Source organism: Pogoniulus pusillus, chromosome 9 (genome assembly GCF_015220805.1).
Source record: "Pogoniulus pusillus isolate bPogPus1 chromosome 9, bPogPus1.pri, whole genome shotgun sequence".
Lineage (NCBI taxonomy): Eukaryota > Metazoa > Chordata > Aves > Piciformes > Lybiidae > Pogoniulus > Pogoniulus pusillus.
In genome coordinates this window covers 29768884-29792026 of record NC_087272.1, presented here as the reverse complement: position 1 = coordinate 29792026, position 23143 = coordinate 29768884, and the positions used below count along the sequence as shown (strand labels likewise).

The window sequence follows — 23143 nt, the reverse complement described above, 5'->3', positions numbered from 1 at the left end:
GACTCAAGGTGTGGCTTCACCAGTGCTGAGCACAGTGGGACAACCCCTGCCCTATTCCTGCTGACCACACTTTAGCTGAGCCAAGCCAGGATGCTGGTGGCCTTATTGGCCACCTGGGCACGCATCAGCTCATCTTCATCTGGCTGTTGCCGACATCACCACATAGCAGGTCTGGAACACACTCCATGCTTTTCTGTCATCTTAGCTGTCACTTCACAAAACTTTCCACAGGATTCATTTAGCTCTGGGGACAATTCCGCAGCGAGCAGCAGGAATGTGACAGATAAGAGGCAGCAAAGGGAGCAGCACCATAGGCCAGCCCTCCATCCCTGCTCCTCACCAGTGCTGCGTGCCCATGGTCCCCTCCAACAACGCTCACAGGCAGAGGAAACTAAAAAGCTGAAGGGAAGAACAAAGCAGGATCCTCCTGCAGCACAGGGCTCCCTCCATATTGCTGCCCCCAGGCTGCGGAGCATTGCCACAGGCAGTGCTTCATGCAAGCTTTAATATGCTCAGCATAAGCTTTTGGGTTTTTTAACTGGCTATGCTGAGGACATTTAGTATTATTCTTTCAATGACCTATAATGGAGCACAGTCCCCAGAACTCCAGAGTCTTCCCAAATAACAAGGAGTGGTGGCAGTGACAACCTCTGAGCTCTTCTAACATGAGGTGACTCAGGTGCCACCAGAAGCATGACATTGGCTGCTGTGTTCAGCTCTGCCTGCAGGCTGACATCCTCCTCAGAAGGGAGCTGTTCAGGATCTCGAAGCAAATTAGTTCTCTAATGAGAGTGACAAGACTAAATCCCGTTCAGATTAAGTCAAACCCAAAAGTTGTTCATCCTCTCTGCTTTTAAACATGCTAGTTTTGAGGTATGACAGGGCGACAGGAGGCTCTGGCTAGGAACAGCACTGGAGCAGCCTTTGTAGACAAACTGGATTAGTAGAATGCTAGAGGTTGGAAGGGACCTCCAGAGGTCGTTGAGTCCTAACCCCAAATTCCCTTCTTTCCCACAAATAATATATTTTTTTAAAGTATACCCAATTTAGACAATAAGAGTTTAACTGCACAAAAATCATGTGCTTAACACCAGTTGAAGTTAAAACAGAAAAACCACCACCACCACAATAAATTTTAGGAAGGTTTCAGTGAATAAAGGAGACCATTTGCTTTGTTCCCTCTCTCCAGGATATTTATACCCTTGGCACAACGTGTGTGCTAGTTTGAAGCAGGCTAGAGTGTTTTGGTGAGAAGAACTAGATGACAGGCTGTAATGGTGATGTCTGCTTCGCTCACAGTCTTGCTGAGAAGTATAGGAACAAGAAACTCTCGCTGGGGCTGCTGGCTGAGCTGCATCTCTCTAACCTCACCCTCCATTTTGGGCTAACCCACTTTGCTTCCTAACCTCTTGGCCGAACCTCCATTCTTCCTTGGGACTGGGGTAAGGTTGAGAGGGGCAGGGGGAAGGTGAAGGGGTGGTTGGGAGCCCCTCCTGGGGACTCAGGTTTCTGGGAGGGGAGTTGTGTTTCTGTATTACCTTCTACCTTGTACATTTCTGTATATACTGTAAATATCTGCTTGTATATTGTGCTAGCTGTAAATATAAGCTTCATTCATATTTCCAGAGCTGGCTGAGTCTAGTCTGGGTGATTTCTGAAGTGGGGGGGGGGCAGGGAACACCCAAACCATCACAACATGGCAGAGCAGCACCTCAGAACAACAAGGAAGGTTTAGATGCTGTAAAACATAGCATTTGGGCACAAGAACCCCAAGCAACGCTACAGGCTGGGGACAGAGTGGCTGGAGAGCAGCCAGGCAGAAAAGGACCTGGGAGTACTGGTAGATAGCAGCTGAACATGAGCCAGCAGTGTGCCCAGGTGGCCAGGACAGCCAATGGCATCCTGGCCTGCATCAGGAACAGTGTGGCCAGTAGGACAAGGGAGGTTCTTCTTCCCCTGTACTCAGCACTGGTCAGGCCACACCTTGAGTACTGTGTCCAGTTCTGGGCCCCTCAATTCAAGAGAGATGTTGAGATGCTGGAACGTGTCCAGAGAAGAGCAATGAAGCTGGTGAGGGGCCTGGAACACAAACCCTATGAGGAGAGGCTGAGGGAGCTGGAGGTATGCAGCCTGGAGAAGAGGAGGCTCAGGGGTGACCTCATTGCTGTCTACAACTACTTGAAGGGAGGCTGTAGCCAGGTGAGTGTTGGTCTCTTCTCCCAGGCAACCAGAAACAGAACAGGGGGACACAGTCTCAAGTTGTGCTGGGGAAGTATAGGCTGGATGTTAGGAGGAAGTTCTTGACAGAGATAGTGATTTCCCATTGGAATGGGCTGCCCAGGGAGGTGGTGGAGTCACCATCCTTAGAGGTGTTCAAGTGAAAACTGGATGAGGCACTTAGTGCCATGGTCTAGTTGACTGGACAGAGCTGGGTGCTATGTCTGACTGGATGATCTTGGAGGTCTCTTACAACCTGGTTGATTCTGAAGAAGCACTTCCTCACAGAAAGGGTGATTAGGCACTGGAATCACAGTATCACAGTATCACCAAGGCTGGAAGAGACCTCACAGATCATCAAGTCCAACCCTTTACCACAGAGCTCAAGGCTAGACCATGGCACCAAGTGCCACGTCCAATCTTGCCTTGAATGGACTGCCCAGGAAGGTGGTGGAGTCACCATCCCTGGAGATCTTTAAGAAAAGGTTGGATGTGGCATGTGGTGGCATGGTTTAGCTGATGTCGTGCTGTTAGGTCACAGGCTGGACTCGGTTTCAGAGCTCTTTTCCAGCCTCAGTGACTCTGTGAGTCTGTAGTGGAGTCACCATTCCTGGAGGTGTTCAAGAAACACGTGGACATGGCACCTGGGGATGCGGCCACAGTCATGCTGGGTGGGTGGTTTGACTCAAAGGCTTTAGAGGTCTTTTCCAACCCAAACACTTGTACGATTCTAAGAGACCAACCAACAAAATAGCTATTCTAGGTCTGCAGAAGGACAGGCAGAAGTGGAAGAGCCTGACACAAGTTCAGCCATCCTAAATATTAGGAAAGGTAGTTTGGTCTCTAACGCCCCTCCCCTCTAATTACTGCAAAGAAATACCTACTTTAAGAGACTGTTCAGACAAAGGGGATGGAAATTAACTTTGTAAGTGGATTTTGGAGCATTTGGGGTGTTTTCCATGTTGATTCAAGAAGGAACATGGCATGTAAAACATCAGCCCTCCACATGTATTTCTCAGCAGATAGCAGAAGTGTTCAAAACCTACTGAAATACAGGAAAATTGGTACTGAGCTACATCAAGAGAAGCTTAAAAACCTATTTCAACACCAATGGAGAAAGTTTTAGCATATTGAACTAACTTTTAAAATCCCATTTTTGTGCTGTTTGCAGAAAAAGCCCCACAAATTACTCCCTGCAGCCAGAGAGGCTGCTCTGATAAGAGTTTTGTGTGGCTAAGCATGATTTCAGATGGAATAGGCATTTTTCCATATCATTTGCTGTTTCTCCCCATTCTCACACCACTCCAGAAGTTAATTTTTAAGTGAATCAAGAGAAGTCGTTTTCCTTTGAATTGGATTTTACACACTTATCATCCCAGTTCTGTTAAGGAAGACCACGAATGCCTCCCTCAGTCAGGAGAAAATCTGCTGTGAGAAGAGAAGTTTTTAAAGTGCTTAATTTGAAGGCAGTGTCCTCACTGGAGTTGCTTGAAAAGAGATGAAAATTTACTGACTGAAAATCTAGGCTGGAAAATGGATTCAACCTGTTCAAAGATCTCCAATCCACTGGTGACTCAACAATCCTCTTTTTCCTTTCCCATTATCTCACCTTCAAGTGTGTGCCACCATCCAATCTCCACCTTGCCATTTTCAACCATTAATACCATTCTGGTGCTAATGACTGAGTGCTGTATCTGCATGGATTTTGAAGCAGGAGGCTGAAGCTTCATTAACTTTGAGGTGACCTTCGTCTCTCAAAACCCTGATACCTAACTGGATCTAGGCTGAGATTGAATGATCTCTTACTTCAGTCAAGGAACCAGTTTGCACTTTTAAAGTAGCATCAGAGAATAGAATGGTTTAGGTTGGAAGTGACCTCAAGGATCATCCAGTTCCAACCTCTGACATAGGTAGGGACACCTCCCTCTAGAACAGGTTGCTCAAGTAGCTCCCTTGATTCCTCTCCTCCTTATGAGTCATAGAATCATGAAATTGTTTTGGGTGAAAAAGACCTCTAAGATCATCAAGTCCAACCATCAATCCACACCACCATGGCCACTACACCATGTCCCCAAATGCTGTGTCCACACGTTTCTTGAACACCTCTAGGGATGGTGAGATGGTGACTCCAGCACCTCTGTGAGCAGCCTGCCCCAATGCTTGACTACTCTTGCAGAGAAGACACTTTCCTTAATCCCCAACTAAACCTCCTCTTGCACAATTTCAGGCCATTTCATAGCATCATAGAATGGTTTGGGTTGGGAGGGACCTTCAAGATCATCCAGTTCCAACCTCCTGCTACAGGCTGGGTTACCTTCCACTAGACCAGATTGCTCAAGGCTTCATCCAACCTAGCCTTGAACACCTGCAGGAAGGTAGCATCCACAACCTTCCTGGGCAACCTGTTCCAGTGTCCCAGGGAGGTCATAGATGCCCCTTCCCTCTAGTTCACAGTATCACAGTACCAACAAGGTTGGAAGAGACCTCATAGATCAAGTCCAACCCTTTACCACAATTCTCAAGGCTAGACCATGGCACTAAGTTCTATTGCCTGATACCAGGGAGAAGAGACCAACCCCCACCTCGCTCCATTGTCTTGGCAGGATACCTCACTGGGTCTAGGCTGAAGAGGAACAATCCTTTGCACCAGTCAGGGAAGCACAGTTTGTAGCACAGCTGGTGGTGGGCTCCACAGCAGCAAGGCAGGCTGAGACGAGCACAGCACACTGATGTCAAGAGGCAAGGCAAATGGTTTCAGCGACTGTGTTTAAGCAGTAAGACACTGAAATTGCTGGAGGAAAAGAAGGGAACGTGGATACAGAGGAAGGTCAAAGCACACAAACTGACATCTCCAAGAGAAGCAAAGACAATTTTTCTTAGTATCATGTAAATAAGGGTGGAACAGACACTGCTGTTCGCAGCTGAGACAGACAGAACTGTGAGCAGCTCTTGCTAAAGCAGTGGGCGGAAAGGTTTCACTTAGGCTTTCTCCAGGATAAAAGTGAAGCAAAAAAACCTTTGGTAAGAAAGCTTCATAAAATGCAAAGCCAAAACCCTTTTGTAAGACGGCTTCATTACCATTAAAAAGATGTAAAACTGTGACATTCTCTGAGCACAGAGAGCAGATACAAAGGTAACAACCCTCACCCCCTGAACATCACTTTGTGCTACTTGATAGCAAACCCCTGTGGCAAAACGCATTAAACAATATTAGCATAGAGCTCTGCTCTCCACAGAGAGCAGAATCTCCTCCTGGTGACTCAAGCCAGCTAGGAGAAAAATGACGTGGCAAAAGGTGACCTCCGAATAGTTTTAGTGAGAGGTGATGATATAAACCTATTCTTCCAAAATAGAATGGCATAAGAACTGCAGCTACAAGCTAAGGAGGATTAGTTCAGTTGTCCTCTATCAAGGAGAAATGGTTTTATGCAAAATTCAGAAACTACAGATTAAGAAATCCAATTACATTAATCATAGAAGGAGTTGGGTTAGAGGGGACCTCAGAGATCACCTAGTTCCAACCTCACTGCCATGGGCAGGGACACCTTCTGTGTGACCAGCTTGCTCAAGGGCCCATCCAACCTGGCCTTGAACGCCTCCAGGGAAGGGACATCCACACAACTTCCCTGTGCAACCTGTTCTAGTGTCTCACCACCCTCACTCCAAAGAATCCCTTCCTAATCTCCAGCCTGAGTTTCCACGAAGCAGAATGCAGTTTGGTGTGATCTTTGCTGCTGACAGCAGGGTGTGATCTGTGGGAACACCAGCCCTGTCACAGCAAACTGAGCAGGACGACCATGAGGACCTTTCAGACTCCCCAGTGATAAGCAGCAACGTGGCAGCAGCACTTGTTAGCACACAGAGCACCCAAGCCTCTGGAAAGCCAGAACATCCCCACAACCACCTCACCCATCACGGCAGGCAAAGCAAACACCTCCAATCCCTTACAGATCCACTGAGCAATTAGAGGCTGTCTTCAATTTTATTCACTAATCAGGTTGATTTATATTTTTTTGGAAGCAGTACAAGCACAAATTCATACCAGATTTAGTCAATAAAAAGCTGCTTTTATAGTCTATAGAAGTGCTAAACTTGTAGGCTTCCAGGATTTATACACAAATAAAGCTGAAGCTCAAAGACCAGGCAAAGTGTTATTTCTTTCCTGCTCAAAAGTAGTGATAAGGCTTCAAACCTACCAAGCTGGCAGCTCCTAGAGAAATTCAGAGAATCAGAGAATGGGTTGGAAGGGACCTTCGAGATCACCCAGTTCAAGCCCCCTGCCCTGGGCAGGAGCACCTTCCATGAGACCAGGTTGCTCAAAGCCCCAGGCAACTTGACTTTTAATACTGCCAGGCTTGGAGCCTCCACAACTTTTTCTGAGCAGCCTCTTCCTGTATCTCACCACCCTCATGGGCAAGAGTTTCTTCCTCATGTTTCATCTCGGCCGAGCTTATTCCAGTTCGAAGCCATCACCTCTTGTCCTGTCACTCCATGCCTTTGTCAAAAGTTCCTCTCCAGCTCTCCTGGAGCCCCCTTCAAATCCTGGAAGGCTGCTAGAAGGTCTCTCCGGAGCCTTCTCTCCTCGTGGCTGAACAGGCCAAACCCTCAGGCCGTTTATAGCAGCAGATTCTGCCAACTCTTCTCCACTTCTGTAACCACTCAGCAAATTTATCTCCAAAAAACAGGCCTTGACTTTCACAACCAACTTAGACTCATTAAGGTCAGAAAAGACCTCAAAGATTACTAAGCCAAATCATCTACCCAACACCGTCATGGCCATCAAACCATATCCCCAGATGCCATGTCCACGTTTCTTGAACACAGCCAGGGATGGTGACTCCACCACCACCCTGGGCAGCCTGTTTCAATGCCTGATCGGTCCTGCAGGGAAGGAATTCTTCCTAAGATCCAACCTTAACCTCCCCTGGCACAAGGCCAGCCCAGAACTTCAGTCTTTTCCTAAACCATTTACATTAACAATTTCAGTTCTTTAAGCCTTCTTTCACCTCTCAGGGTTAACAGCCCTCAGCACAAGACTTTCCTAACATCTGCTTTTCTTCACGAATAGAAGAGTCTCATGCAGCCACTGGCCCCAACCCCATTCCAGTGGTGAGGCTCCAGCTTCCCCAGACCCATTCCCACCAGCACCCAGAAGGACAGCAGGCAGAAGAGACAGCAAAGGGCTACAAAAGATACTGAGGGGACTGCAACATCTTTCTGATAAGGAAAGGCTGAGAGTGTTTGAGCTTTTTAGTCTGGAGAAGAGCAGACCAAAGGCAGATCTCATCAATGCTGATCAATACTTCAAAGGTGGGAGACAGCAGGATGGGACCAGGCTCTTTTCAGTGGTGTCCAGTGACAGGACATGGGGTAATGGGCACGAACTGGAACACAAAAAGTTGCATCTAAACACGAGGAGGATCTCCTTTAATTTAAGAGTATTGGAGCACCAGAGCAGGCTGCCCAGAAGGGTGGCAGAATCTCCATCTCTGTAAACATTCCAAACCCACCTGGCTGTGTTCCTGTGTGGCCTACCTCAGGGGGGATGGACTCAATGATTTCCAGAGGTCCCTTCCAACTCCTACGATTCTGTGAAGTCACAGGGATGTGGCAGCTCAAGACACATCCCCCAGAGCTGCTGCAGGTATCTGCCGTCTCCCAGCCAGCGCTGCTGTACAGCACAGCCTGCAGCTGCTAATTGAGTCAGGCAGGGTTGATGAAGAAAGGCTTTTCCCCCCCCTTTTTTTTTTTTTGGTTCTTTTTTTTTTCCTCCCTTCTCCTCTTAAAAATCCCAGCTTATGAATTCTCCCTGCTTGCTGATAAATCTGACACTATTGGGAAAATAAGGTAGCTGATTTGGGAAACAAGAATTATCCCCACTGGGGAGAGAGACATCATTAACCATTTTCTGCTTCTTCATCTGTTCTTGGTCTGCTGTAAACAGAACAATTCTGCCACCTAGAGTGAAATTCGGGAGCAAGAGAGAGAGATTTGGGTGAACTTAGCACTGTCTGCCTGGCTCCTTTGAAATGGAAGAGGCACTTTTTTCTGCAGCAGGTAATAAAATGCAAATATTATGAGCTTATCCACCTATTTATTTATTTATTTTGAAGACATGCTACAAAATATTTAGGAGGCTGCTTGCTATCAAAATCAGCAGCACTGCCAGAGAGCCAGGTGAAATATACCATAAATACAGTGGGAATCATTTACATTTTTATTGGCCCTTTCATTGCATCCCCAAATATTTCCTCAGCTTCAGCAAGAAGTTATCCATTTCCCCACATAAATGGGATGAAATTCCCTCAACAAGGCTTTAAATCAGGGATGGGTCTGTTTGGGCAAATTAGGGCTTTGTAACCCAGCTGAACAGAAAAATAGCTCCAGCTCACATCTCTATCACATTGCCAAATATTTCTATTCCTGAGGTCAAAATCTGCTGGCTGCTGATCCCTTAGATAGGAGGGGAGAAGTGAGGCAAGGCAAAGCAGCTCCTCACATGGAGCTGATGATCTTTAATTTCTGCTAAAGCTGGGATTTCAGCACCTGATTAGCATGAATTAATGCATCTCTCTCCAGCTCTCCAAGAGCACACAAGGGTGAAGGACTGATGCAGCCTTAGACATCAATCTGTAGTTTTAAAGGTCCAGATAAATTTAAAGCCATAAATCATCCTGTTCTGAGGGCTAGGGGGACATATGCTGAGCTCCTCCATGAGCAGTTGTGTCAGAGCAGCAAAGAGCAGATAATTTTTCTTCTAGTGACTGAGACACACTTGTCAGTGTGGAAGATGGAGATTTACTTTCAGCTAAACAGGCTAAAAATATTTCTTCCATGGGATGCTCTCAGAGGGAGAATATCCTGGGAAGGGTAGGTAAGGTTAATCCCCCAGATCAAGAAGTGCTGGTCAGAAAGGCATGGATGATAATTCCCTTTGGAAGCATGTTCAGGTTTAGAAAGTCTTTGCTGCCAGAAGCTAGGAGGGTTTGCCAGGTAAGGCACCTGTCTCTTGCATTTTTGTTCCTCAAACACCTGCTGCTCTTGGAGAGCTGACAGGGAGATGCTGCACCTCAGTATGGCCCATCACAGCTTCCTCCTCTGGTTGTTTTAGCAATAGGGGAAGCATGGAGAAGGAGTCATGGCTGGAATCAAAAGCAGTCCATGCTCTTTGGCAAAGACAGGTGGCACTGGGTGCACACAGCATCTGAGGAGCTGAGGCTTCTGCCAACATCCACACTGTTAGAATTCATAGAATGCCATCATCACACCCAAGAGAGAACATGAGAAGTCCAGGAAAGCCAATCCTTGACAACACAATGACTCTGGCTCCAATTCCAACCACATCACCCCACTGCACATGCAGCAGGACAAAGAGCAAAAAGGCAAAGATCACTTGGCACATGTCACTTCTACCTGATTTGTAAAGCACAGAGACTTTTAAAAAGCACTGTTTTCTTCTGATCTTCCTTCTCATCCCTGCTGGGATCACACATTATTAACATTCCCTACCCTATTATTATTCCTGTGGATTCTCATCTCTTCCAAACCCTGAAATCATTCACCTTTCTTGCCAGTTGTGCTAGTCTTGGCTTACTTCCAGACACCTGTCCTGTCATAGAATTATAGCCTTGCTTGGGTTGGAAAAGATCTCTAAGGTCATTGAATCCAATCATCAACCCAACACCACCATGACCTGCTCAATGGATGAAGGCAGGGCTGTGGATATTGTCCACCTGGACTTCAGAAAGCTTCTGACAGAGTTTCCCATGGAATTATCATGAGAAAAAACTAGCTGGTGGTAGCTTGGATGGGCACACACACTGCTAGATAAAGCACTGGCTGGATGGCTGGGCCCAAAGAGTAGTGGTCAAGAGAGTTAAATCCTGGCAGCCAGTCACAAGTGGTGTTCCTCAGGGCTCATTATTAGGACCATTTTTGTTTATCAGTGATCTCGATGAGGAGTTAAGAGTGCAACATTAGTAAATTTGCAGATGACACCAAGTTAGGTGGCAGGGCTGAGTGCCAGGACCTGCACATGGGTCACAACAACTTCATGTAGTGCTACAGGCCTGGGGAAGTGTGGCTGGAAAATTGTCCAGCAGAAAGGGACTTGGGCATTCTACTTGACGAACAGCTGAATATGAGCCAGCAGTGTGCCCAGGTGGCAAAGAAAGCCAATGGCATCGTGGCTTGGATCAGCAATAGTGTGACCAGCAGGAGTAGGGAAGTGATCATGTACACAGCATTGGTGAGGCCACACCTCAAGTGTTGGGTTGAGTTTTGGGCACCTTGATCCAAGAAAGGCACTGAGGGACTCAAGAGGGTGCAAAGAAGAGCAACTCAGCTGGTGAAGGGCCTAGACAATGAGTCTGACAAAGAGTAGATGAGGGAACTGGGATTGTTTTGTCTGAGGAAGATGGGGATGAGAGGAGACTTCGTCGCCCTCTACAACTACCTGGAAGGACAGGATAGAGAGGGAGGTGCTGGTCTCGCAGGTGATTAGTGACAGAACAAGAGTGAATGTCCTCAAGCTGCACCAGGGTTTAGGCTAGACAACAGGAATCCACATGTCCTGCAAACCCCTACACCCCTCATGGTCCTTCACTTGACTTCCCTTCCCAGAAGCCAGAGACCTTTTTCTCTCTCGCCCTTCACGTTTCTCAGCACTGCACAGAGAACTCCTAGCTCTCTGGAGCACAGGAGCAACCAGCACGTATGGTCCTCCATCACTTCCCTTCTCATCCCCATCACAGCAGAAACACAGCAAAGGACCTGTCTTCAGCTTCAGTCACTGATGCTTTTGTGCTGTGATTGCTCTTTACGGTACCAGCATGGCACCAAGAGGAAGCCTCTCTGAAGTGCCTGCACATCAACACCCACAGCATGCAGAACAAGCACCTACACTTAAGAGGTCTGCTATGATCCCATGTCTCCACAGAAACAGAAAGTGGTGAGGTAGCTCATGGCTGCAATGGGTACAGGGTACAGAGCATGAAGGTGAGGAGGTGGAGTTCTCCTCAGTGCCAGAACGTGGCAGGAATGTATAGAGCTCTGCCTGGGAAGATGTGGGCCAGAAGACAGCTTATGGGTCAGAATGGGCAGATCACAATGAGTAATCACAGAAGCAAAGAATGGTAGCAGTTGGAAGGGACCTCCAGAGATCATTGAGTCCAGCACTCTGTCCAGGCAGGGTCACCAAGAGAAAGTCACACAGGGACATGTCCAGGTAGGTTTTGAATGTCTCCAGAGAAGGAGACTCCAATGCCATATCTGAATACCTGCTTTTTCTGTTACTCTTTCTTCCCCAAACTCCTCACTGCTCCAAGTCTCCCCTACAGCAGAGGCCTGAGCCAGGCAGGTGCCCTCTGCTGCTCCAACTTCCTCTTCTCCTGCAGGGCAAAGCATCCCCTGGCAGCACACACAGATCTATAGGCAGGTGAAGAGTGTGACATACCTTGAGCACAGCACTGAAGCAGAGATTCACCAGTGCAAGACCCTGAAAACAAGAAGAGGAGTAGCTTGTGTTTGGACAGAGTTCAGGCTGCATCCAAAGTGAAGAAGCATTTGCTTATCAATTTTAAGTAGAGAAGTAGGAGAGCAACAAGACTGAAGCAGACAAGCACAGCAGCACTGAGCTGGTAGGGAGCTCAGATCCACTTCACTATGAGCACAAAATCAAGTCCTTCAGAAAGTAGAGATTTGCTGCCATATGACTACATGAGCAGATCCTTGGCACATGCTTCACAAGGCACTCAAAAAAAGTAGTGCCTAACCTTAGGAACAGCTCAACACCCCAAGGAGCTCAAAAGAGATGATCTGTCTTATTCAATCCTGCTTTCAGCACTGGTGAGGACACACCTGGAGTTCCAGGTTCATCAGGTTGTAAGTCCTCACTCCAATAAAGTCATTAAGGGCACGGAGCAGATACAGAGAAAGGCAATGAAACTGGTGAAGGGTCTAGAGAACAGTCTGGTGAGGAGCAGCTCAGAGAACTGGGACTGTTCATTCTGGAGAAGAGGAGGGGACATCTCATTACTCTCTATAACTCCCTGAAAGGAGGTTGGAGTGAAGTGTGGCTTGGTCTCTTTCCCTAGTATCAGACGATAGGAGAGAAAAAGGCTTCAGGTTGCACCAGGAGAGGTCTAGGTTGGATATTAGAGAATGGTTGGATTCAATGATCTGAAAGGTCTTTTCTAACCAGAATGGTTCTACAATTCTTTTCCACATTCTACATCTTACCAAGGGCAACCAAGACCCTACAGAATTGTTCAGTCAATGCTACCATGGTGGTGCTGTGTTGATGATTGGACTCCATGATCTTGGAGGCCTTTTCCAACCCAAGCAACTCCATGATCCTGTGATTACTCAGTGGGTTTGGCAGAACTGCCAGTCTAAAAGCCTACACTTGGCAGGATAAGAAGATGGACTTTGATTCAGTGGGAATCAAAAGGTATTCATCCAGAATACCCAAACCTGATGGCAGTCAGTGAATCCCAGCTTGCTGAGGCTGTTAATGAACAAGGCTCTGTATTATCCCATGGGATTAGATGCCTGGGTGCCAAGCCTTGCAATAAAACAATAAGAGGCAGACATTTCTCATAAGCTTTGCTAGAGCAGCTCAAATAAGGTTTGCAGGTGAAGTTACTCGTAGGTACCTAAGGCTGTAGTGCAGGGCACCCCAAGTCCCAAGGCTTGACCAGCTGACCCTATTCCATCAAGAACACAAAGGACAAACTGAAGTTAAACCAGTGACAAAACCACACCAAGTTATGGCACCCAAAGAGGGCTGTACTAGACTATAACCACTGAAAAGAATTTCTGTGGTGATTCCATTACCAATATCCTACTTCTATCCAGGGGAAAAAAATGTTGCACTCTAAGTTTTCTAAACACAACTCACATTGACTCCACAGTCCACATCTGTTCTGTCACTCGTGCATCTCACTGCCATCGTGTCACAGGTGGGACTTTTCATTGCAAGAGAAGTCACTTTTGGAAAGCTCCATTCATGGACAGCAGTGCCTCATCCTTCTCGGAGCTACTATCAATTCCAAGGAACAGCAAACAGCAGCATGGACTTCGTTGTTTGGTTGAGAGCCACGGGTTCTCAAACTAATCCTCCTGCTCAGAATCACAAGACTGTGCATTACTCCAAGTCATCTGGAAAGGCTTTTCAACTTGTTCAGAAGGAAAAAAAAGCAGACAAAATCCCCAATCTTCAAAACATGAAGCAAATTAAACTCAGAAAGGCTCTTTCCAGCAAGAGTCATAAGTCCGAGGATTTCCAAGCCTAACTGGAGTACCCTGACTGCCAGACAGAGCTGTCTCCAACTCTCCCTTCCCAACAACACAGCTCTCAAGATTTAATGACAGCACAAAGTAAAGAAATATTGGCCAGAATCCTAAGCAGAATCCCAAATTTCTCTACCCTGGGGACTCAGATGGCTCAACATTACACATTTTGACTAACACAGTTTTTCTTTTCAAAATGGAAGTCAGATTTATTCAACATTAAGTGTAACAACACATCCAAAATCAATATCCACTTATAAAATAAAGCAACATGAATAAACACAGGGAAATACTGCCCGAGACTCTCCAAGTAGGACATTTCTCATAAGACTCACAGGAACCAAAAAAAAAAAAAAAGAGAGAGAAAAGGAAAAAAAAAAGTGAAAAGGAAATAAAAATTTTTATATGCAGACTCAATTCCCCCAAAAAATAGGTTTTTTTCCCAGTTGTAAAGGCAATACCTAGCTAACAGGAGGCAAAGTAGAAAAGTGAATGAAATGCATCATGCTGTCCAACATCAAAGAGATCCAACTGCATCTGTACAGCACCAGCAGCATGCAGCAGGGAGGGCAAGTGCAGAGGGTATTAGAGACAGGAACAGCCAGTCTGGGGCTTCGGTTTCTCATTTTAGTCCAACTCATGGAAACAAACAGAAGCAAAAAAACAAACAGAGGAAAAACAGAGAAGAATCCTCTCTTCCCAGAACAGTAAAGCATCTTGGATACGATTTAAATTGTGCACAGACTGATTTGTCTTGGTCCTCTCTTGCTATCAGTCACTGAAATAAACCCAGGTCCAGTCACAGGCTCTATGCAAATGCCCACGTTTCTATAAAGCTGTAATTGCAAAACAAAGCAACTCATTCCAATTCTGCTTTTACAGCCATGCATTAATATGCTGACCCCTCACTACAGCTGGGTGGTGTTGAAATTAACAATCAACACAGGGCAAGACATCTCCAGAGCAGCCTTGTTGAAGTGTGGAGCATTACAATCATTGTTGCTGCTCAGAGGTGAGCGGTGAGGTACGGATGCTACCCAACTCATTAATTACTATTTAAGCAATGCTTTTAGACAAAAAGCTGAGACCCTTGTTGACTCTACTCAGTTCACAGCCTGACACAGTTTTCCTCAGTTTATTTCTTTTTATCAAGCAGCAATTTTTTGCCACCTTGCCCCCAGATCTCCTCCAGCTGTTGGCAGCTGTTGCAAAGCAAGCAAGCAGTGCACATGCAAGGCATTAGTTAAGACAGCCAAGAGGCAGAGCTACAAAGGCCCAAGCAGCAAGCACAGCCACATTCCCCTGGGGAGACTGGGTCCTACTGGGAGATGATGGGTTTGAGGAGCTGATAAAGGACACAGGGCACCTGGCTCACTCCAGAAGTCCTCTACCTTTCAGCTAAAGGCTTCTAGGAGCCCCTAACAAGTACAAGTACTCAAGGTTGTAACCTAACCGCAGTATGAATGGACCGATGGATGACAGCTGAAGGCTGGGCACACTGACCTCAATTTGAAATGAACTCATCTGAAAATCATTGTGCAGCATTAAGATACAAATAAAACCCAAGGAGGATTTCAGAAGATTTTTGCCACTCACACACCAGCTGCTCCAGTCAGTGCTGCCTCTCGTCCCACTGAGGTCCAGCAGTGTTTCTGCAGCAGCACCCAATCCCCATCTAGCCTTTTTAAAAAAGCAACCATCTGCAACTTGTGTCAGCAACTCGGTTGAAAACAAAAATGCTGTGATCTAACCACCACCAGGGATCACCTACCAGAACCTGACCACTTCTTTAACAGTAGAGAGAGTGAGGAAGAAGTCAGCTGAATGTAAAGGAGGTTTTTGTTCAGATTTCTTTATCCAGTGTTAAATCAGAACTGACTCTAAGGCACACTGCTGAAACCATCACCAGAGCCTGCTTTGAGCGCTGGCAGTCACCTACATTAGTGTCAGGGCTCCAAACTTAGTGCTGGGTCATACATGGAAGAGAAACAAGAAGGCAATGCCCTGCAGAGCACATCCAGAGAGGAAAGGTTTTTTTCTTGGGTGAAGAGTTACTGTTCTGAAAGCTTTGAGATTGAATGTACCTCTCATTTCCAGCACGAAGTCATGAGCATTCCCTGGTCTTCTACTGTTGGTGTAGATGAAAACATCTCTGAACTCTTCATCCTCTGCAATAAGCAAGAGGCATTTATTTTGTGTGCCCTGCTCAGATGTGCTCTCCTGAACACCTGAGCAGAGCCCAGCCATCCTACTGCCATTTCAGTCAAGCACTAAACATTCAGAACATACACACACTTTGGTAAACTTGAGATCTGGAATTGTAGAAGGAAAAAAAAACCCAAAACCAATTAATTTGATTTCTGACAGACTGAACTGGACTGCTGAGTGCTGCCACCCTGCTGGAGCAATGCCAGATGCAGGAGCAACTGGGAGGAAAAAATTCAATGTCAAGTTACTCCCATATGCATGAATCAGTGTGTTCTGCTTGTGTAAGGCAAGATTGAGGGGATGAGGTGGGGCATCAGACCAGCACCATCTCTCCACGGCTGGAGAGGTCTCCTGAAGATGGCATGCCACTGCTGGACTGCCAGCAACCTTAGAGAAGGGTTACCCAAATATTTACATGCTGACAGACAGGCAAAGTCTTGTTTGCTTGTTGGTTAGACCATCTGTATTTGAGTCATCAGCAGAGAATTTACCAGCACTTGGAATCAAACTGCCTCAGCAGGCTTAGCCACTGCTTCGTGCAGAGGCAGCATCCAGGGTCTCAATGCCTACAGCCACCCAGAGCAAGCAGCTTCAGACAGGAGATGGTGAAACATCACCTCAGAGCAGCTGAGCAGAGCACAGCAGAAATCTGTGTTTACCCTGCTTAGCAAACTCTGCCACTGTCAAGAGGTGGAAGAGAGTTCCTCTATTTGGCTAAAATTATAATAATAAAACGTTTTCTTTCTGAAGTTAAGCATTCAGTTTATTTACATCCTTTTCTCCTGCTTGGAAATAAATAAACCAGAAAGGCTTCTTTGCAAACAGTACAAAATTAAGGTAGCAGCTCCTGCCCAGCAATATGCCTTGGAAATGGAATGAAGCCATTCTGAAGCGCTAGAAGCTGGTAGTGTGAGAAATACCGAGGAGAGTTCATCTACCTGCTGTGCATGCTGCCTTCCCGTGTATTGAGGAGCAAAAACATCTGGAAAGCTTCCATTTCTAATTAGGATTTCAATCAGTCATGAGGTTAATGCCTAAATCACTCATCAGGTTAATGCCTAACTCAAACTGGCATCCATAAATGAGAGGAGTATCATTGGCTTCACCACCTTCAACAGCCCCGCACAAGCTACTCTGTTCTTACAACATCACTGCCTTGTCTGATGAAGGACCTTCCTTCCTCCTGCAAACAGCCCATCAAAACAGAGCCATCTGCTGCCTGGTGCCAGTGAAGTGGGGACAGAAAGCTGGCACATGCACCAAACTGTCACCGAACAATCTTAATTCCACCCTCAAGCAAGGAAAGAATCAACTTTCAAGCAATCTTAATTTCAGCCCCTAGAAGGGATGAGAATCAACTCTTTTCACCTTAAAGTCCACCATAAGGTGGTCAAAAGCACTTCCCATGGCCACCAGAAATTACTTTCCTGTAGTCTTCCCAGTTAGGAAATGTGTCCTACAGCTTTAGTCAGAACTGTGGAAAGGTTTGGGTTTGTTCAGGGCTTTTTTCCCTTCTTCGTATAGAACCACACACCTGACATCTCCTCTCTTTACAGGTGAAAGACTTAAAGGGTAACCAGGAAGAAGCTTCTCCAAAGGGGCTGCTGCCTTGACCAAGTTCTCTAACCAAATTATTGACAGAAGTATCTTTGGGAAAATGCTGGAGAAATTAAGAGAGCACATGGATTGTAGCATAAATAAAATAATGGTGTGAGTCCAAACACTCTGAGTGCAGAGCTTAGAAAGCCCTCAGCCATTCCAGGCTGGCGACACGACAGGACGATCTGGAATGACTGGAATGCCTTACAAAGATTCTCATGGCTGGAACAGTGGCTGGACTCACTGACTGCAGCCAGTTTGAATTACACAGTGAAGCAAATGGAGAAGCAGAGGACCTTAAAGCACACCACCTCAGCTTGGAGATGCTGACACATGCCAGGCAACTCAACAGGAAGACCAGATCTGATGTCTGCCAGGGAGGATCTACCTAAGAGTCAGTGCTGCCAACACACCTCAGCAAAAGCACGCTGACAGCTTGAGGAGAGGCATTCCCACAGCAGCCATGGTGGGAGCAAGGCAACTCACTTAGACTGTGGGCAAGTTCAGCTGTCAAGACGGACAAGGAGTCTATGAACATAACAAAAACCAATTTTAAATTACAGTTTCTGCTCCAATACTCACCACTTCTGACCACATTAACTTCAGCCTTCACTTCTATACCATTCATTACACAGCAGCTATCAAGTTGCAGAGCAGCAGGTGAAGGACTGAGGGTTGAGAGCAGTTTGTGCTCCCAAGATTTGCTGTTCTGCATCCAGAACCTATCACTGGGACAATATCACCTAACTGGGATGTACGAGGCTATAATAACTTTTTTTTCCAGCAGAGAGTTAAATTGAGTGTTGTTAAAAGATATTTTAGACCTAAGCTCCCAGTCACTGAAGAGACCAGCCAGGCAAACAGAGATAGAACAAGGGGATACAGTCTCAAGTAGTGCTAGGGGAGGTATAGGCTAAATGTTAGGAGGAAGTTCTTCACAGAGAGAGTGATTGGCATTGGAATGGGCTGCCCAGGGAGGTGGTGGTCACCATCCCTGGAGGTGTTCAAGAAAAGCCCAGATGAGACATTTATGTCATGGTCTAGTTGACTGGATAGGGCTGTGTGATAGGTTGGACCGCATGATCTTGAAGGTCTCTTCCAACCTGGTTGATTCTATGAAAATACTGTGCACCTAAACTCCCAGTTACTGAAAAAAAACACCACCACCTCTTCTCCAGTTTTCAGTCATGCTCATGACAGAAGTCTGAGTCTGTCTGCATTGGCTTCCCTGGCTGTGTCATCAGGATGAAGAACTGCTAGCCTCCTGCTCCTCAGGACCAAACAGTATTTTCCCAGGTGTCAATATTTACTCTCCACTGCATCTTCTCCAGCAATGGTAGAGACAGAGTTCCGCAAACCTCACACTTGAAGCTCTACTCTCCAGCCCCATATCTTAAAGTCAATTATTGCTGCAGCCTTCTCAGGTGCAGACATCAGCTCTAAGCATTTTTCTGATGCTCAAGTTCTCCATTCTGTTTGAGAAGCCACATTGCCCACTTTTACACATTTCCCTTCTTTGTACAGAAGTACTTCATCCAGTTCCTAGAGCTCCTAAGGCTGAGGCTTGAGGTGGCTACCTGGCACAAATCTTTGTGTTTCTGCTGGGTTTTGCCTACTCTGTACAGAGAGGACAACCTTCGTTCAAACAGACCATTGTCACCTTGTGATGACTTTTCTGCAGCTGTAGCTCTTCTATCTGATGGGTGCAGAGAATAGTGGAACAAAATCAACTTCTCATCACCTCTCAGGGCTTCACAAAGGGCAGGTGACCTGCTTAGTGGACAAGGGAAAGGCTGTGGATGTTGTTTACTTGGACTTCAGTAAAAGCCTTTGACATCATCTCCCAGAGCATCCTCCTGGAGAAACTCAGTACTCATGAATTGGGTGGGTGGAGGCTCCCCTGTTTAACAAACTGGTGGTGTGGCCAAGCCCAAAGAGAGGTGGGGAATGGAGTTAACTGGGGGTGGCTGGTCACAAGTCGTGTTCCCCAGGACTCAGTGCTGGAGCCAGTCCTCTTTAACACCTTTATCAGTGATCTGGATGAGGGGATTGAGGCACCTTTAGTAAGTTTGCAGATGACCCTAAATTGGGCAGGAGTGCTGATCTGCTTGAGGGTAAGAAGACTCTGCAGAGGCACCTGGAGAGGTTGGCTTAATGGGATAAAGACATTTCATTGAGTCCAGGATCCTGTACTTGGGTCACAAGAACCCCATAAATGCTCCAGGCTTGGGACAGAGCATCTGGAAAACTGTGGAGAAGAGAAAGATCTGACTATGCTGATGAATAGCCAGCTGAGGATGAGTCAGTGTGCGCCCAGGCAGCCAAAACAGCCACCAGCATCCTGGCATGGATCAGCAGAACAAAGGCAGTGATTGCCCCCTGCAGTGGGCACGGGTGAGGCATGGGCCCAGGAGTCAGGTTTGGGCCCCTAACTCCAAGAAGGACATGGAGGAGCTGGAGCATGTCCGGAGAAGGGCGATGAAGCTGCTGAAGGGGAGAACAGGTGTGATGAGGAGCAGCTGAGGGACCTAGGACTGTTGAGCCTGGAAACAAGAAGGCTGAAGGGAGGCCTCATTGCTCTCTACATCTCCCTTAAAGGAGACTGGAGCAAGGTGGCAGTCGGGCTCTTCTCCCTAGTATCCAGAGACAGAACAAGAGGAAGTGGCCTCAGGCTGTGTCAAGGGAGGTTTAGGTTGGACATTCATAAAAATTCTTCCTGCAAGAGTGATCACACATTGGAACAGGCTGCCCAGAGAGGTGATGGAGTCATCATCCCTGGAGAAGTTCAAGAAATGTGTGGACATGGCACTTTGGGACATGGTTTATTTGCCACGGTGGTGTTACTCTGATGGTTGGACTCAACAATGTTAGATGGCTTTTCCAACTCAAACAATTCTATGAGTCCATGATTATAGACTCATAGAATTCTATGGTAGAACAGGAATTCTACTGGTGGGACAGGATTCCACCAATTTGTTCTGCAGACTTCACCCCTATGCTCTCCTGTACACATGACACACAGTCACTCTGTTAGACAGTACAACTCTAGATCCCTCCTGTTGCCTCCAAGAATTAACCAGTTAAGGTACTTGTACATGTGTCACCTCATTTTCTAACTCTCCTAAGCACTTCACTAGCCACAGCAAAAGCTGCTGTTAACTTCACCACCAGCTTGAGGACAGAACACCTGCAACCTAAACAGAAAGTGACAGAGAAGACATGTGTGACTTGACATCAATTAGCTACAGGTTTTGAAGGCTCCTGACTAGAAACCAATCCAGGCAGTCGGAGAATGAATCCTCTTGTGCAGTCCAGCACGGACACATCCAAAAGAAGTGAGTCCCTGGCAATGGCACCTATTAGAGGCAACACAGCACCCCAATAGGAGAGCTGGAGCTGGTTGTTCATGACTGGGTGAACTGCTTGTGTCCACTGTAGCAGGAAGGATTCTTCTGGAACGGACCTCAGAAGAAACCCCTTATCAGTATCAGTGTCTTCCAACAACATGAATACAAGGCACTGTTGCTCAAGCAGAACATTGTCTCCGAGTGCTTAACAGAAATAAAAAGATGGGTTTGAGCAGCTAGCTACCCTTGGCTTAGGAAGGCCTCCTTGTGACCTCATGGTGACTTCATCTCCTCCTGTAACAGTAGCAGTAAAGCTGCTTTTCTCTGTCGAGCGTGGAGTCTCACCTTTAGATCTCTCTTGGTGTCTAAAATCAGGAGTTAGTATAACAGTGTGCATTAGAAAATTAGACCATTTACTTCAGAGCTGTCTGAACAGCCAGATCTTCAAACTATACAAAAATATAGGAAATCTTACAAAAGGAGGACATTAAGACATTGATAGCTAATCAAAAAAATATAATAACAGCTTATAGACAGCAGTCAGCAGAAGCAAGGTAGCCTACAACAGCTTTCAGTCAACAGGACCTCTGGAACACGTCTGAAACAAGCATCAGCTAGGATTGGAACATTCCCAAGCACAATAATGTTGCCAATTTATTGTCTTTAGAAACTGTCACAAACCCCATGTCCATGTCTGTCAGTCTGTAAACAAAAGCTACTATTCCCCCTCCTCACTTCAGAAGGGGGTGTATTTACAGTCCTCAGTCAGGTTTCATATCCATCATCACTTGCATAAGGAATTAAGAGCCTCTTTTCTGGTAAATTAACTTTTTTTTTCTTCATACAGCCTGCAGTGAAGCAAAATCACAGTGAAAGTCCTGGGAAAAACATGATCTTTACAGCAGGACTTGAACCATTCTAATAATAAATGCATCTAACAAAGCTTCCCATAATAAAAGCATGGTATTTCCATTTCCAGAAATCAAGTCAATTAGAAATCCTAAGTTCTACTTAAAAACCCCAAAAGATCTAAAAGTGAAAAGATTCATCTTCTCAGCCAAACAACAAAGTCTTTCAGGTTCACTTGTAGGGAGACTTTTCCAGTCTGTAAACCAGTAGTGCAATTCAATTAGTTCTGCTGCTTTTATTTCTCTCAGAGTCCAGCAGATAAATGTCCTAGCTCTATGGAAAGATAAGAAGATGCTCCAGTAAACAAGAAACTTTGGCAAGCCCAGGCAGGCTTACTAGTCCATTAAAGCTTAGAAGTCCAAAGTGGCTTAAAAATTGTTTAAAATTACACTAAAAAAAAAAACCCAATGAAACAAAAAAGAAAAAAGAAAAAAAAACCCCAAACCTCTAAAAAAGACAAACTAAACAAACCAAAAAAAAAAAAAAAGAAGAAAGAAAATAAAGGAAAAGGAAAAAAAAAAAGAAAGGAAGAAAAGAAGAAGAAATAAATAGGCAGAAGTGAATGTAAACTGTCTGAACTTTTAATGATTTCTCATTGACAGCTGGCATGGCCTGTGACAGTACAGTCAGTTAAATATAGGTGACCTCCAGAGCATTCCAGCAGGGCATCCAGGCTGGAGTGCTCCAATGGAATTACATTCCTCAAGAGTTAAAAAAGAGAGTTCTTAGGACATTGCTATGGGTCTCCTCTGCCCACCTCACTTACACTTCTTCTTAAAGAAGCTTTTGATTTTGGATGGCTTTTTGCTTTTCTCCCCATTCTGGTAGAGGTCCTGTGGGATGCTGCTGATCCGGGGCACAGTGGCAGCCTCCTGGCTGGGTTTGCTGTCGCTGCTGGCTGAGGAGCACGAAGTGTGCCGAGGTTTTGGGACTGGCAGCCCAGAGGAAAGCTGGTTCATGCTGCAGGACTTCTCCAGAATTCCATTATAGACTTTACTTGCAGGACTAAAGATCATGCTCTTAGTTTCTACCATGCCAACACAGTCAGGAGAACCCCTGGAAATGTCTGCAGTTAGAGAAGAGGAGTCTCCTGTGGATGATTCCTCCAGAGAGAATTCTTCTGGGGACACTTTTTGAGGAGGAAGTGTCTGGTACATCTCAAGGCTTGCTGGAGGAGACTGCTTCCTTCCCATGGAGGAGTTTAAGGAGTCACATTCTGAACCTGTTTCCTGTACTTCCCTGAGTCAGAGGAGAGAGAGAGAAGAACACACAATAAAACTACTATTTCCTTCCTGCAGTTAAAAAGGAAATTAGTTTAGAATCAATAACCTTAGTCTAAAAGCACCACCCACACTTTTCCTTAGTAGTTAGTTAACAAAGGAAAAACAAACAACAACAAGCAACACGTTAAGTTAAACAGTAAGTTACAACTTGCATTACAACGTTTTATGATCTAAGCTTAAGATAATTAGTTTGTGCAATCTTGTTTCTGTGGGCAGGAGCATCTGCCCAGAATCAGCCATTTGCATCTCAACTCAAAGAACAAAAACTTTCTGGCAGGTGAATTGAGA

General features: G+C 46.0%; 1 protein-coding gene across 4 annotated transcripts in view; it reads right to left on the bottom strand.

Moving 5' to 3' along the window:
- Positions 1-13691: 13691 nt before the first annotated feature.
- Positions 13692-23143, bottom strand: part of STIM2 (stromal interaction molecule 2) — a 75641-nt gene continuing 66189 nt past the window's right edge. For 2 of the 4 annotated variants that reach the window (XM_064149105.1, XM_064149108.1), the window contains exon 12: positions 13692-22811. In XM_064149105.1, coding sequence (XP_064005175.1) covers positions 22331-22811 — 481 coding nt within the window. In that variant the 3' untranslated portion in view covers positions 13692-22330. The remainder of the gene's footprint in view (positions 22812-23143) is intronic. The other 2 variants (XM_064149106.1, XM_064149107.1) reach the window with 1 other exon arrangement.